Here is a 17688-nt window from a genome sequence, read left to right on the forward strand (position 1 = left end):
CCAAGATGCCTGCCCATATCATGCGGGTGCACTTTTAATATATTTTTTGTGAAACTAAAAAGGCACATTTAGTGCTTTTTTGAAAATAAAAAAAAGTGGCAAAAAATTTGATCAAGGCAGCATTTTTGTCTCAATTTAAAAAAAATCATGATGAATATTCAAGATATTTGATTTCAGTGAGATATTTAATATATAGCAATTTTATTGGAATTATTTATTTTTCTTGAAATTTGTTTTATTTTGCGGTAAATTCAAAAGAATGCTGATATTTGTAGCTATGGGTCTGACATTCAATCTTCAAATCTGACGCAATCTAGTATATGAACCTTAAAAACAGATTTGTATGATCAAGCTTTTCAGATTTGGATTGACAACTTTCAGATCCGTACTTCTGATTCACATCAGATTTTATCTTTTTTTTTTTTTGCTTGAGCAACGAAAATAGCACACCCTGTAGGCAATCAATTTGTATTTTTTTTACATGTAAAATCCCCGTTTCTGAACCCCCTTTTTTTAACCAGATCTAATACCAACTTATGAAATTCAGATTTGGATTTGACTCTACTGTATTTTATCCAGTTTGGGTGTAAACTTGGATTCAAACTTGCTATTTAAGATTCAGATATTCAGAACCGCTATGATCCAACTCATATCCAAGCCTTCTAAGGCTCTGTTTGGAAACTGGTATTCAGAGGGAGTTTATGCATTTGGAAAAGTTGTAGCTGCCAAAATCCACTCTTAATTGCAAATATAAAGGGGAGGCAGTCTCACTTCCTCTCCCAAAGCATAACTCTCATCCTAGCTACCAGTTTCCAAACACCCACCACCAAGATAGTTTAATCATGTATCTACCAAATCCATAAACTCCCATCCCAGCTGCCAGTTTCCAGACACTCGTCACTAAGATAGTTTGATCATGTATCTACCAAACACATAAACTCCCATTCCAGCTGCCAGTTTCCAAAAAATGACGAACCGGGTCAGATATGCTAATTTTAGTGGGCATTTTGATGTGTTGGACAAGAGGGCTCGAATGTTCCGATTTTTGCTGGATATAACTCGTGGGGATTGGAAATTTGGAGTGTATTCATCACTTGTTCTAGTGTCTGGGTCTGGGACAGATCAGAAAAAAGTATTATTGTACTTGAGTTTGGATCAGAATCCGAACAATTGTAAGTTGGACTCGCCCTTGCAGCGTCTTCATTTTAGAGTAACAAAGGTAGTGTCATGTTTTGGGCATCATTAGCTCCATAGGTGCTTCTAGTGATGAACCATTTCCTTCTTTCTTATAACCGAAGCAAGCACACTTTTATGCGCTTCCGAAACTTCATCAGAAACTCATTTTTCAAAGGAAAACTTGGTTTTCCCTTATAAAAACAGAAGCCTTTTTATGTTTAAAAACCTCTGCCATAATTGGATATGATCCAAGAGCTGATACACACTAACGAAACCATGCAGATAATATATCTGCAAGGTTAGTTTCATGAAAAACAAAAATAAAAATAAAAAACACATTGTCATGGCAACCTGAACCAAATATTACCTCAAAAGCTCATATAAAAGGGCACAAGGGCAGAAAGGTTTGTCATAAACTTGGTCATGTATGTCGTGGCAGTCCGCTTGTTCCATAAAAGTGGTTGGGATCAACAAATGCTTGGATATCACATAATATGCAAACCACCACATAGCACCCACATTCACCTTGGCCCTTTGGATCTATCTAACCCCAAATTGGATCAAAATCTAGTCAAATTCCAAACGAAACCAACCAACAATCTGAAATACAGAAAGATGGAGCCAGGAATCAAAATTAGGGTGGGCACAAACACACAGTAAAAAGGAAAAATAACTACCAATCAACTATACCAACATTGAAAAAAAAAATTCTACAATCAAATCCCTGTCAAGCATTCATTCATGACTCACGAAATAAAACCTATTGGAGTCAGAGGGATCTTGTGGGTTAGGGTGGGCACGTGCGCACCCTGGTCCAAACGTGGATCCCCTCCATATAATGATGCAAATATGAAATAATGTCGTTTTGAGTAACGTTCGCTATCATGTGAAAGCTCTGCCTAAATCAATAAAAAATAATTTCACTAAAAAACTTAATTCCCCAATCTAAAAACAAAGAAAACATAAAAATAGTAGGAAAAAAGGGAAAACAAGGGAGATGAAAGACCAATTTACGCGGACAAATGCTCAATTTTTGTGGAACTTGTAGAAAATTCGGGCAAAATTTAATGCCTTAGATCACTTGGCTGAGAGAAAGAATGTGTGTCGCAATCCCTATGAATTTCATTAATCAATATCTCTCCGGCCCTCTAGCACTCTGTTATGGCGCAATCACTGACTGACGTTCTGGAGTTCTAGGTCCTCTAGCTATTAGCGCTGTCTCCTTCTGGTAATGCATTATAGGCTGTCTTCCTTCCACCTCTTTCTATCGCCCTTCCTTCTTTTAGCAGCTCATCTCGAATCTCTCTGTCATTTGTCCAATAATCGGTTTAAACTAGATCTTCTCGCTTAGTTGTACTGGACTCGCAGTAGGTCCTGTCGCAATCGTCTTCTGTTGTCTGTCCATTCCTGGAATCAGTATCGATCTGCCTCGGAAAGAAAATTTGTCATAGAAAGAGAGTGGGACAATGTAAACCCTCTTGTAAGTGGTTGCTTAAACTCTTATATATTAATTATATTAAATTGATATAAAATGTTTTCATAAGCACTTAATAGGAAAAAGAAATAAATTCAATAAACAATAGATAAATATTCCATATTAATGTAAAACACTTTATATATATATATATATATATATATATATATATATATATATATATATATATATATATAGAGAGAGAGAGAGAGAGAGAGAGAGAGAGATTTTGCTACCAATTCTAGCAAATATTAAGATTTGATGGATATTTGAACCCATCTACATGTAAAACCCAGATTTTGTGTGAGCACTTAGCCATTCCAAACCAAAATTAAATTCAACCAACATCCGGGGAATGGAGGGTTTTGATTCTTTTTGTTCCGAAGGGTATGGAATGAACTTATAATATGATGATGGAGTCGACTCCGTGATTATAAGTTCATACCAGTCACATCCAACCTGAATCTTATTATTTTACATCTTACAAAGCTTTTCACTCCGGATTTTAGCATTTAGTACAAGAGATTCTTCAGCAAATGCTAAGTGTTCTATTAGCATCGCCTTTGCACTAAAGAAGCTTGTTGAACATAATGATTGAACATAGAGAATGAGTCAGGCATGCAGACATTGCCTGAACCATCTATCTTGGCATTTCTCAAGATAAGTGTGTTCTCCTTCTTGAGAAACGTTGAGATGGATGGTCAGCAGTAGTGGAGCTGCATGCTAGCATGAAGTGCCTCTATTGTTATTATGTCTTTCTTTTGGACAATTCTTTTTCTTTAGACAGAGAAAGTTAGGGTTACGCAGACCCTACCAGTTAAACAACTGTACCATTAAGATTCAAACTTGCAACGTCCCAATACAAGGTGACGTGCACTAACGGCTCCTGCCAGACAAGCGGAGCCCCTGTTGGATTTTAGGCAATTCTTTGGTATGGACATGCAACAGCTTATTTGGTATCAATATCTCTGTCACGGGCCTATTTCCTTCAATGGGCCAGCGCGGCGCGACGGTCCTTCCTTACCGCCGCAAGCCTACTCGTCAGCTCGCTTGCCGGTCGCGGAAGCTTATGATCAGAGTGCAAGAGAGCAAGAGAGAATAGAGGGAGAGAAGTTGCAATCACAACGAGGGTGAACAAAAGAAAGCTCAACGCATTTAATTCATTCACAATTTTGCCCGCAGGCTATTACAGTTCAAGTATACGGGCTGCCCCTTCGGGGTATTGATTCACCTGAACCGGGCAGCTTACATCAGACTCAACAAAAGCAAAACAGACTCTAGCGCAATTGTACATTGTAAGTTGCAAGGGAACATGCTCCCCCTTTCAAATCATGCGCCGTCCTCGGCGCCATCTGTTTCGTGGTAAGCCCTGACTTCAGCCGGGTAGCGACTGTTCATTCGAAATGTAGGCTCCCACGTTGGTTCCGCTGTTTCCTCCCACTGCACCAAGTATTTCTTCGCTTGCCCCAAGTAGTTGACCTTGTGGCGAAGGATCTGACTGAGGTGCTTCTCGGCCCGTTGTGCTGTCGGGGCCCTCTGCATGATGGGAGCGCGTTGCGGCACATTGCGTTCCGGGTCTCCATCATCTGGATGGAACTATTTGAGGTTGCACACGTGGAACACCGGGTGCACCTTAAAGTCTGGGGGCAACTCCAGCTTATATGCCAGCTTGCCCACCTTCTTTGTGATGGTGAAGGGTCCCTCATACTTTCTGAGTAGTCCGCGGTGCCGCCCGCGGAAGATGCCTGTGCGACCAGGATATAATTTCACCAACACTTGGTCCCCAACCTGGAACCCTGCGGGCCGACGGTGTTTGTCCGCCCACTTCTTCATTCTCTTCGCCGCGTTGTGTAAGAATGCTTTCGCCAACTCATTCTGCTCGTGCCAGTCGCGAACAAACTGATAGGCGAATGATGGCCTTCCCTTTTCTTGTGCGGCAAGAGTGTGCGGGGTCAGTGGCTGCTGCCCCGTGGCTATCTCAAATGGGCTGTGGCCTGAAGATTCGCTCTTCTGCAGATTATAACAAAACTGTTCCACATCAAGGAGCTTCACCCAATTTTTCTGATTGGCACTAACAAAGTGCCTAAGGTACTGCTCCAGTATCCCGTTGATGCGCTCTGTCTGCCCATCTGTCTGCGGATGGAAGCTTGTTGAAAACAGCAAATCAGAGCCAAGTAACCGAAATACTTCACGCCAGAACTTGCCCGTGAAGCGAGCATCGCGATCGCTCACAATGCTCTTTGGTATGCCCCAATGCTTCACCACATGCTTTACGAACAACTCTGCAGTCTTCTCTGCAGGGCACTCCTTGGAAGCTGAGATGAAGGTGGCATACTTTGAGAAACGATCCACCACGACTAAAATAGAACTGAGGCCCTCTACCTTTGGCAGACTAACAATAAAGTCCATAGAGATGCTTTCCCAAGGACGTTCTGGAATTGGTAGAGGCTCAAGGAGACCGGCAGCCTTCTGGTTTGTCCCCTTATCTTGCTGGCAGATGAGGCATGTCCGCACATACCCCTCAACATCGTCTCTCATCTGCGGCCAATAGTAGCCGCGCTCAAGGAGTGCTAAGGTCCGCTCCTGACCAGGATGGCCGGCCCATAGTGTATCATGGCACCCCTTGAGTAGCTCTCGACGAAGGCTTCCCCACCGTGGTACAAAGATGCGTCCCCCTTTTGTTACAAGTAGGCCATCCTGTAGCCAAAATCGCCGAGTCTTCCCTGCCTGCACCAGAGAAACAAGGTGTTGTGCGGTCGGATCCTGCTGTGTACCCTCACGGATGCGGCTCAGCAATGCACCCTCCAAATGCACTTCAGAAGGCTCTGTGCGCGCAGCAGCTAATTCAGCCCTACGGCTCAGGGCATCCGCCACAACATTGGTTTTTCCAACCTTGTACTCTAAGGCAAAGTCGAACTCAGCCAAAAACATCTGCCATCGAGCTTGCTTGGGCGTCAACTTCTTTTGCGTCTGAAAATAGCTCGTGGCCACATTGTCCGTCTTGACGATGAACTCGGCACCCAAAAGGTAGTGCCGCCAGGTCCTGAGGCAATACACAATGGCGGTCATCTCACGTTCGTGCACTGTGTACCGCCTCTCTGCATCCTTCAGCTTACGACTCTCATATGCGATCGGATGCCCGTCTTGCATAATAACTCTGCCAATGGCAAAGTCTGAGGCATCGGTGTGGATTTCGAAGGGTCTCGAATGAACAGGCAGTCGCAACACTGGCTCTCTCACTAAGGCTTTCTTTAAGCCCTCGAAGGCATCTTGGCACGCTCCTGTCCAGAGCCATACCCGATTCTTCTTCAACAAATCTGTGAGGGGCGCAGCAATGAGGGAATAACCTTCGATGAAACGCCGATAATAATTTGCCAAGCCGAGGAATAACCGCAATTCTGGCACTTTGCTTGGCGGAACCCATTCCTGGATGGCCCTTATCTTTTGTCCATCCATACGCAGCACACCACGCCCCACAACGTGGCCAAGGAAGCTGATCTCCTCCTGCCCGAAGAGACACTTCTCTCGTTTAACACAAAGGTCATTCTCCTTCAGCACCTGAAACACTGTTCGCAAGTGCCCGACATGTTCCTCCATGTTACTGCTGTAGATCACGATATCATCCAGGTAGACTACCACAAACTTGTCTAAGTAAGGGTAGAAAATCTGGTTCATTAAAGTCGTGAACGTGGCTGGAGCATTTGTCAACCTGAATGGCATTACTAGAAATTCGTAAGCACCATAGCGGGTGACACAAGTTGTTTTCGGCTCATCACCTTCGGCAATCCTCACCTGCCAGTAACCCGATCGCAGATCTAGCTTGGAAAAGATACGGGCACTGCCTAGCTGATCGAACAAGTCTGCTATCAATGGCAATGGGTACTTGTTCTTCACTGTGACCTTGTTCAAGGCCCGGTAATCCACACATAACCGTTTAGAGCCATCATGTTTCATCTGAAAAAGGACCGGGGCACCAAATGGGGCTTTTGATGGACGAACAATGCCTGCGTCCAACATCTCGTCTAGCTGCCTGCGCAGCTCCTTCAACTCTGTTGGCCCCATACGGTATGGAACCATTGCGGGAGGCTTTGCTCTCGGGGTCAACTCAATCTTGTGGTCGACCTCGCATCTTGGCGGAAGACGCTTTGGCAATTCCGGAGGCATCACCCCCCGAAACTCCTCCAATAGAGGGGCTAGGGTCGGCGGCACTGCTACTTCTACCTTCCCTTCATCTGCACGCACTGCAACTAAGAATGTCTGCTCCCCATGCTTGACACCCTTCTTCAGTTGCATTGCTGATAACACTGAAGACTTGCCTTTCTGCGTAAGGCACTGCACTGTGTGGGACAGGTCTGATCCCATGATCGTCAACGTGTTAAACTTTGGCAGCATCATCACATTCTGGCTTCGCAGAAACTCCATACCCAGAATCACCTTGAAATCGTCCAGGGGCACCACAGAGAAGTTGGCTTTGCCGACCCAACTCCCCACTTGAGTAGCCACATCTCTTGCTTCACCAAGAATGGGCTTGGCCTCAGAGTTTACTGTTTTGATAGTCCTCTGCTTTGGCCCTGTTTTCAAGCCCAATCGCTCTGCCTCTTCTCGCGAGACAAAGTTGTGTGTGGCCCCGGAGTCTACCATTGCCGAAGTAGACTTTCCATTCATAATGACTTCTACGTACATAAGTTCCTTACTGACCTGCATGTTCTTAGCTGCGCAACTTCTAGCTGCGTTAATCGATCGCATGGCGCCCATCCTCGGTTGCATGGTCTCAGTGTCACTGCCTTCAGTATCGCTGCATTCTTCCTGTGCAGCATTGGCTTGCCCGTCGTCCTTTACAAGGCGCTTTGGGCATTGCCGGGCGATATGTCTATCACCACAGAACCAACATGTCACAACCACACCCTTGTTGCTGTTGTTATGCTTTGTGTAGTTCTGTTTCTTTTCGGATTGATGGCGTGTCGACGCCTCACCTTTATCGTTGCGCTGCTCATCTTTCTTGCCTCCGTGGTCAGGCTTCTTCCCAACTTTGGTTGATGGGGTGAAAGGTTTGCGCTGAGTATCAACTAAGCGCTCAGCCGCCACATATGCATCTTCCAAAATACGGGGGTTGCTCCTTTCCACTTCGAACTGTGCCCATGGTTGAAGTCCCACAATGAACCAGTTGAGCATGTCGTCTTCTGGCATGTTAGGTATCTCCAGTATAAGCTTCTGGAACGTTCGGACATAGTCTTGCAACGAACCAGTATGTTTGAGTTCACGAACCATCCGGTAAGCCTGTCTCTGCGCATTTCTTGGCAGGAAGTAGTTGCGCAACTCTACTTTGAAGTCGTCAAAGGTGTCTATCACACATTGACCCATCTCCATGTCATTGCGCTTCCGCCTCCACCAAGCGATAGCATCACCATCAAGTAAGGCCGCTGCAGCCTTGATCCTCAGATCTTCAAGGGTCACATTTTGGATATCCAAGTAGTCTTCTACTTGGAACAAGAAGTTCTCAATGGCCTTGCTGTCGCGAGAACCATTGAATTTTGCGGGTCTAGGTACATCAATCCTTGATGGTCTCTCACCATTTCCGCCATTCAGGGTCACCGTCCGCTGCAACGTACGGTTCCTCAACTCAAGATCGGTCACTGTAGTCGTCAACGAAGTGACCTGCCCCATTAGTAAGTTCACCTGCTCTTGCAGGCTCGCCACCACATCATTCAATCCATTGAATGATTCACATGCGCGTGAAATCGCTTCATCATGCGAAGTCACATCTTCCACCAACTTGTTAACAGTTGCAGCCAACTCTTCTTGGCCCCGAGGTGAACCCATCTCCTCAGCTTCGGCAACTGCCTTGCCTCTGGTGTTGCGCAAGTGTTGATAAGGCGCCACGATGTCTTGCTCACAAATCGCAGCCTATCGGCGTGTCTGTCGACACCGACTCCGGAGTCCCTTCCCCAGCACGAGAACGGGCTCTGGTACCACTTGTCACGGGCCTATTTCCTTCAATGGGCCAGCGCGGTGCGACGGTCCTTCCTTACCGCCGCAAGCCTACTCGTCAGCTCGCTTGCCGGTCGCGGAAGCTTATGATCAGAGTGCAAGAGAGCAAGAGAGAATAGAGGGAGAGAAGTTGCAATCACAAGAAGCAATCACAACGAGGGTGAACAAAAGAAAGCTCAACGCATTTAATTCATTCACAATTTTGCCCGCAGGCTATTACAGTTCAAGTATACGGGCTGCCCCTTCGGGGTATTGATTCACCTGAACCGGGCAGCTTACATCAGACTCAACAAAAGCAAAACAGACTCTAGCGCAACTGTACACTGTAAGTTGCAAGGGAACAATCTCATTGCTTATTATTAAGCAAAATCTGACCACTCATGATTAATTTACTTGAGAATATATCCAGTATCAATGAATTTAAATAATAAGATATATTTTATATGAAGTTAATAATGAATGGTTCAAGTTGCACCAAAATATATACGTATAGAAGAGGTGTTTTTTCTTTGTATTTTCTTGGATATTTATGAAGGGAAAACCCGATTCAGGTGGTGGGGCCTATGAGAGATTGATGCGCTGCCGTGTGAACTACCCCCAAGCAGTTAAACCCCCTCTACTGCCCCGAGCCAGGATCAGGTGCCATGTGTGCCGCTGCACCTGATCACCCTCTATCATTTCTTGGGGGAAATAATGGAGGGTGATCAGGTGCAGCAGCACACTAAAAGTGTGCAATCACATGGCACCTGAGCTTTTTTCAACTGCCCCCTTGCCTACTAGGGAGTCTGCTGCTTTGATTTGTGGCAAAAGATGTACACACTAGGTATCAAACTTGTGACATCTTTCAACTTGAATGCCTTAATCGACTTAGCCAAACCCTTATGGGCAATAAGGCTTGTCATTTACTCTCATATGGGCATGCTTTATAAGATAATTCATATATATATGACCATTCCTGAAATTCTTTTCACTTTAGCCTGTTTGACTAGTTCCAATTGTTGAAAAAGACCAATACATTGAATTGAATTAAACATGAGAATTGCATAGATTTTTTGCTTGTGCCAATTGTTCAAAAGGATCAATACATTGAATTAAATATAGCAATTACATGTGTAATGGGAAAAGACATGTAAGCACCATAATTGGATGATAGATCGCTGCAAGATGATAGAACACCAGCCAACTAGGTGGTGCTTACCCTTGAGATGATGCCCAGACAAAAGAAAGCCTGCCAATAGATGTGTCAGCTGCTTCTCCACACCCACAGACATCAGAAACATGGACATGAGAGAGAGAGAGTTTTATTGTTTCTTATTTTACTATGACTATTAATAGAAAATACAGAGAGAGAGAGAGAGATTTTGAAAAGAGAAAGATGTTGAAACCAATTAGCTTCAACCGCTACCAATGGTAATTCATTAGTTAAACAAATAAACAAATAAATAAATAAATATATATATATATATATATATATATATATATATATATATATATATATATAAGTATGAGAGAGAGAGTAAGAGAGAGTTTCTTTATTTTATGGCCGTTAGAGAGAGAGAGAGGGAGGGGTGCTATAAATAGTAACTCCTTGTAATGTTTTAGAAAATTACGATGTGTCATGTAACACTTCATTTTTCATGAAAACTCCATGCAAATGGCTATACAAATTTTAATTACATTCTCAACTGGCATGACAAGAATGTCAATAGAAAAAAGTTATAAAGCATCCCAATTTTTTGCACTTGATACCTTGCTTCCGCTTTTAGGATAACTAGGATAAAGCCAAAAATAGCAAATTGTATTTATGAACTATGTGGATTTCATTTGTACAATTAGAATTGAATTTACTGATGCAATATTCAGATGTACACTTAATAACCATCCATAATTTTCTTATACATGTCGGGCATATTTGCCTTGCCATATGATTCTTGAACTTTCTCAACTATATGTGATTCTTGGTCACAATCACACAAGAATCACAAACTACACAAACAAGAAAAAGGTATAGCGCATGATTTTGAAATGTCAACTGTAGAAATCGAGACCTTTTAACATGTGAAAGTTGGTTACAAGTGTAAATATGTGACCAACAATTTCCTGGAATCGACACGTTTGGATCCCTAGCCTCAAGGGTCAAATAAGCTGACCATATGTGTGATTTAACAGTTTAGATGAGTTTAGCTGAAAATCTGACATTGTTTGACCTGATTTTATAGCACTTTGATACCCAGTTCAGCTATGGAAACAACACAATTAATACAAGTTTGGGGATGGTATCAAGCTGATCCAAATCCATTTAGATGGATTTTAGGAACCACTATTGGCAAACAATCTCAAATTCATAACACTCTTTAGGGATCTTTGGGTTTTCTGAGTGGGTAAAACAATACTCATGATGAAATTAAGGAAAAACAAGTTTTATGATCAAAATAATAAATTGTGTGCTTTAAACATCTATCATAGAACCAGTTTCTTTGCTAATATTTTTCCATTTTTTTAGTGTTTCAAGTTCTATTAAAACACAGGCTTCTAATGGAGTTTTGCTAACTACAGTTTAGAGGTGATGCAACCCTACAAAGATCGTTCTTGAAGCTCAGATATCTTGTGCCATCACATGTGACAAATCATAAAAAAAATTAAAGTTCAATTTGAATAATAATATAATTGACTAAGAAATTAAGAAATAGCAGAAAACAAGCAAATAATCGTAACAATTCATCATCTAGAAAACTTTCCCTAAATGACTCTACTAATTTATAGAGGAGATGCTCTAAAATAGGAGTGGGGAAAGGGTCGGGTGGCCCAACAGGCCAAGCCGACCGACCCATCATGCGATAGGTTTGGGTTAGGGTTTTAGGCCTTAGCCCATTAGTTATTAGACGAAACATGGGCCATTATATGAATGAACTGGGTCTGGGTCAGCTCACAGGCTACCGGATAGATCGGATGGGCCGGACCTATATAATTAGTTGCCCTAATGATATGAAAACTAAAAATATTTAGTCAGATGCATAGTTATTTTTGTGTCACCATTTAGTTAATTAGTTGCATTAATTACATGGAAAATAGAAAGATAATTAGTCGGTGCTTTGTACTTTTGATTTAAAATTTACGTTTTTCCATTTAATTCATTGTAGCTTTATCATATAGAATTTAACTTAATTCAAAATAACTTTCAATCAGGTTTGGGTCAAGCTGAACCGACCCAATGAACATTGCCCCATTGTGCCCAATGAAACAGGTCATGGGTTGCTTTTCAAGCACGGTCCAGTAAGAGCCGGGCCTAAACCCGATCCATTACTAAATGGGTCAGGTCATGCTCAAAGTCGGATAGGCCAAGCTTCATCATATGGGCATGTGTCGAGCCCAGCCAGCTTGATGCTCCCCTACTCTAAAACCTAAATCTAAAATATGAATCAAAATATAAATCCAATATCCACCACCTTGGTGGTTGCCCACTGTAGATACCCTAATTTTAACCCATTTGGATATTGGGTAAACCGAAGGATTTCTTAAACGGGTTGTTTTAAGTCCAAAACAAGGCATCATTGGCTTGCAACATGATTTTGACCTACAAGATGACATTTTTAAGATTTCATCAAAAGGGTTAAACATTTTAGTTTGTGTCATATTCAAAATAAAAGAAATTAGTTGATTTGGACACCTCAGGCAGGAATTATACTCAAATTAGTCTAACTTGTCTAAGACATACCTTAATTTTTGGTTGGGCTCCACTTAAAACACATTTTTGACCTATCAAATTAAGTTTTTGGGTCTTAAGATTAAAATAAAAGTTGAAGATAAATGTATTATTTAAAAAAGACATTCACGTTAAAATGACTTACGTTTTAGAAGATATGATAAAAACAAGCAAAGCTGTCCAAAACCTGCCATTTTAGACTTGTTTAGCCTAAAAAAAAGTGATTTACCCCAAACTCACTTACCTCAACCAAGGATTTTTGAGTTTAAGCTTTCCAAAATCTTTGATTAAGCCTATCAACTTATCTAAGTCTCATAGCTTAGCCCTTAACCAAGCCTTTTAGGATAAGCCATACAGTCTCAGGCAATTAGATTGAAGCTACTGTGCAGTAGATCTACATAATTAGACCAAAAAATTCTATTTGTATCGATTTAAAATTCATTTAGAACTCTATAAATAAGTCCTTTCCATCTCATTCCTCCATATAGAACTGGATTAATGAGATCCTGCTGCATCGAGAGCCCACCTTAGCCAAGGTCAACCCTATTCTGCCAAACCATCTAGCTCAATCAAACTAGTTCTAGGTCAACCACTCGAGCCTACTAGGCCCACTTTGCCGAACTCAAACCCACAATGCCTCAACCCAACAGATGCTCCGTCGGATTCTCCTTGCCCTTGCCAAATCATCTAGGATTGCTACTTAAGCCCATGGTAAACTCTTTTTCTTTCTTTATTTTATTTTTCTTGTTTCATTTCATTTATTGCTTTAAAAATTGGCTTGTCTAACGTGTCATATTTTGCCTTTGTTTTTTCTCACATTTTTCATGAGCTTTGGTGGTGCCTAACACCATAAAAGTATTGCTTGTCATTTTAAGAGATCAAAAAGAGGTAATGAGCTCAGGATACATAAAGAACCAAGCAACGAAGCGGAGGTCCTGTTTTAGCTGATCCCTTGCCACTAGAAAAGGAAATGTGAGCACTCATAATTTTCACAAATCTGATTTTACCTTTTTTAAAAAACCCATTTTAATATGATATCTATCATATCCACACCCATCTGGTTAGGGTTTCTATGTAAAGCTTAGGATTGAATCCTAGTAGCAGATGAGGGCTGTCATTGCTTTATCACGGTTGGAGCACCCTAAGTTTTACATTGAAGGGAGTTGGGGCCATTATGTGACCCAGTTCTCAGAGAGAGTTCCTTCAATATAAAAAAAAAAACATATAAATCCAATATGCAAATACGATCCAAAGATCCAAAAAAAATCCAGATCCTCAAATAAAATTGAACGGATTCGAATCTTGCTCTCTATCAGCAACAAGATCTGATTAAGTAGGACCCATCCGAACCTAGATCCGAAACAATATGGACCCGAAGAGCCGTTTATATACTTGTTCCCTGTGTCGTGCAGCTCGTGCTTGCCTGCTTCTCTTCTCTTGTTTTCTGCTCGACGCGACACGAATCGAAGGGATGGATTCGGAGAGCGAAGGAGGACTCGACGAGGAGGGATTGAGGTCTCGCCTCTCCCAACTGCGGACGGAATCCGGCGTCTTCGATCGGATCGTCTACAAGAACAAGAACCAGCACCGCCGGACCCCCTACTTCCGGCGCCTCCTCAAGGTCTCCTCTCTTCTTTACCGTGTTTTCCTTCTTTTTTTTCTCTTAATGGAGGGAATAGTGGGGTTGTTATTCTGCATGATTTCGATGGGTGAACGAGTGAATTTGGTGCAGGTGAGGAGGGATTTGCACCTCTTGAAGTCGGCGCGGTTGGAGGAGATTCTCAAAGTCGCGTTTCAGGCTATCCGAGGGAAGAATCCCAAGCAAAAGATATACATTCTAGAGAGGTAAACAGATGGATAAACCGAAACAGAAGCATTATGTTTGCTTTTGTTCCGTTTAGTGGCTTGAATTCGATGACCATCTTTCATTTGTTTCGACTCCGAGGCGGGAAGTTTGGTTGGGGACGTAGGGTGTTGGTTGGGATTGTTGAAAACTCTCTTTTTTGTTTGTTTTGACTCGATGAGTGATGAGTTTGTTGTTTGTTTGAATATTTGAAGCGGGACGCCTTTTCTAGGGATGTTCGTGTGGAGATATATACTGAAAAATTGCAACTTTTAGTGAAAGGGAAGCTTTAGAGCTCTATAAGCGGCACCACTAATTGTTTTGGAATGATTTTTGATGGAAAGCTCGTATATTGTGGATTCGTAGAGCCCACTTTTTAGAATCTGATAGAAATTGGTTGTCACTCGAAGATTTTAGAGACGTGAAATTCAGCACCTTGGTTAGTTTATATAGTTGTTAGCAGCTGTAATGCCGCATTATACCTTTAGGTGGTGGTAATTTGTGGTGAATAAATAATGATCAAGTTGCTTTTTAGTGGATTCTTTCAAGCATTTTAAAGTGTTTTTTTGGGAGATTAGTATCATTAATCGTGGATAATGTAAATCTTTATTAGTTTTTGGTCCATGTGATTGTCCTGGCGTTCCAGGAGTAGGGTAAAACTAGAGGTGAATCTGGTATTGGTATAATGCTTCTGAGGGCATTTCTCTCTTATAGGAGTTTCTACTGCTTCCAATCCATAATTCAGGATTATGTGTAAAGTAATTCTCAATATTCTGTTTACTGGGATCTAGTTTTCCGAATCATGACTATCTATGCGTTTAGGTGAAATGTTGCGCTGGATCATGTCTACTCTACACATGCACATGGACAGCAGCGTGCCCCTTCCACCCCACCAAAAACCAACTCACACGTGCACACACATACACACAGCACTCAAATTATCGCTTTAAACAATTAGGGTTTGTGTAAAACCAACTCTTCGTGTTCATATTGGGTGTTTAGATGCCAAAATTCTAAGTCGTCACACCACTTGCAACAGGTAAGAAGCATGAAAAATGTCTAAGATCCAGTACGGCAATAGGCTTTCTGTGATCGTTCTGAAAGGCTTAAGCTTGTGCAGCTTCAAGAATATTTATATCGTTCTGATTCTTTTATCAACCAATGTCTAACTTCTGTCATGAACTTTATGTGAAGAAATTGCTTCTGGTTTCTAATACTTTTTATACTACACTACAAACAAAGGAGTAAAAGCTTTTTCCATGACAATATTAGTCTCTGAAGTTGTGTCTGTACTAATTTTGCAAATAATTTGTCCATGCCATACAGAAACAAGCTTCTGGATCAATGTACCTCTCTTTTTTGAAACTTATTTGGTAATCAGTAGTCTGGACACATGGGGAATTGATGTTTCTAAGGCTCCTTCTTGTTTTCCCTAGTGTTTGTGTTCATGAGAGGGGACTGTGCACTTAGAGTTGAGCATGCATCTGATCCCCCAGGAATTCAGTCTTTTCGGGTGCTGTTTTACCAACTACTGATTTGCTGCTTTCAGTGCACCCAACCATCCTGACAAAGAGAATTTGGAATGCAAGATGTCCGTGATATTTATATCTTTATTTAACTGGAATTCATTTGGTTCCTTACTGGCTCCTAATCTCTATATGTGTGTCTGTGTGTGTGCGTGTCTCTATATACATGTGCATGAGTCCATGTGTATCACTACTTATTTTAGAGCTTGTGGAGGAACCAGTTTTGATAAATTTTGTGATAAATGCTGTTGCCAGCACAAGACTGCACAGGCTTCCATGGACAATGTGGTGAATGCCAATTTCCAGTTGCTCATCGCTGTTAGAAAGTGACCAAAGATGAATCTGGAGAAATGTGTCCGTACCCTATGTTTGCCTTCATTGAATGAGGGCACCTGGTGGGTCATATAATGATTAGGTCATTCTTGTTGTCTGGTGACACTGCAACAAAGTTGATTAAATATTTTTCACACACAGGGCTTTTGTTTTTCCTTTTTTGAGAAGTAAAATGAGTATAAAGATTCATCTATTTCATCCCACCTATATTTATACTCATACATGTGTTCATATATACATATATACATGATGCATTCAGGCCTGCAACCCAAACACGTGCACTGCACCAATTTACCAAGGTTCCATCTATCTACCAGACCATGATCTTGCATCCTTTAACCTGTAACTGGTGACTCGAATGACCATGTGGGTCACTTGCCATGTCTCACCATGTTGCTTACAAACTTGTTGTCTCAAATATAATTGACCTTTGGAGAAAAAAGTAATAAAAAATCACAGCTTCATTAGTCTGATCATTGGATTTTTTAAGACTGTAGGAGCATTTTGGTGAACTGTATCTTTTTACAGATTGAAACATAATGCGGATTGCCATGGGAAGCATAATTTTCTTGACAAGCTACATGGAGTTGCTCGCTTACTATCACAGGTTATGCTTTTATTCTTCCTGCTATTTCACTTGTTTGAATGTTTTTCTCATTGCTCTTTTATGGTTTTATGGTGCGTTAAAGGCAAAACATCTTTATCTTTTTCATTGCTTTTCTATGGTTTTATGGTGCATTAAAGACAAAATATCTTTATCTATTGCCATAAGATGGACATATTTACTGGCTATATGTTCTTTTACCTATGATACTTTGTGAAATTAAAACTTAAAAACTTCAAACAACAAGAAGTGCCTGTTTATTCTGCTACTCTGTTAGGTGATGTCTCATCCAACCTCTTAATTAATATGATTTCCTTGGTTAAAGAAAAAAGAAGTATTCGTTTGTTCACTTAATCCAAGTAGGTTCTCGATTATTGAGAAATCAAAGTGCACAATATTTTTCTTATTATCATCTTTCCATGGTTAAGATTGCCAGCAAATGAATCCAGTCATCCATCTTACTAAGTCGTAGGTCCAATATTTGCCAACATTATTATGATGATGATCTAATAGATGATAATTACCCTGGACAACTAATATAAAACAATAAAGTTGACCATAAATCTGTTGTATGCATACTGAAATATAGTGTTACACTGCATGCATTAATGCCCTTTTGAGTAAATTATCAACATATAGGGATAATAAATTTTGATGTTCTATGTTGTTTCTAAATAAGTTTAGGAAATGATTTCTGCATACCACTAGAAACTTAAAGAGTATGTGACAATATTCTTGTTCTTTTTCTATGGTTCTCTTTCGGGCATTAGTATTAACGTTGCACTGTGCATTCATCTGTAAGGAACATTTGAATTCATAAATGCCTCAAGAGTGTTGCTGAAAGTTAGCAAGGACAATAGGTGCCTTTAGGGATGGGAATTGGAACTTCTGCGTATTAATTTCCCAACTGCTACGGTTATCCATCTCAATCCCTAGACCAACTAGTTTATGTAAGTCTAATTGTATCAATTAGCCTCTTCATTTAAATGCCAAACAGCTTTGAGTAGCTTGTCTCCTGTGCACATCATGCCATCTGACAAG

At 41.3% G+C, this 17688-nt stretch overlaps 1 protein-coding gene across 2 annotated transcripts in view; it reads left to right on the plus strand.

Moving 5' to 3' along the window:
* Positions 1–13761: 13761 nt before the first annotated feature.
* LOC149831112 (uncharacterized) overlaps positions 13762–17688 on the plus strand; it is a 70190-nt gene continuing 66263 nt past the window's right edge. The window contains exons 1-3 of one of the 2 annotated variants that reach the window (XM_090011979.1): positions 13762–13962; positions 14074–14186; positions 16572–16650. In XM_090011979.1, the coding sequence (XP_089868105.1) occupies positions 13813–13962; positions 14074–14186; positions 16572–16650 (342 nt within the window). In that variant the 5' untranslated portion in view covers positions 13762–13812. The remainder of the gene's footprint in view (positions 13963–14073; positions 14187–16571; positions 16651–17688) is intronic. The other variant, XM_090011980.1, reaches the window with a different exon arrangement.

The sequence above is a fragment of the Nuphar pumila genome, chromosome 7, assembly GCF_984573655.1.
Source record: "Nuphar pumila chromosome 7, dmNupPumi1.hap1.1, whole genome shotgun sequence".
Classification (NCBI taxonomy): Eukaryota; Viridiplantae; Streptophyta; class Magnoliopsida; order Nymphaeales; family Nymphaeaceae; genus Nuphar; species Nuphar pumila.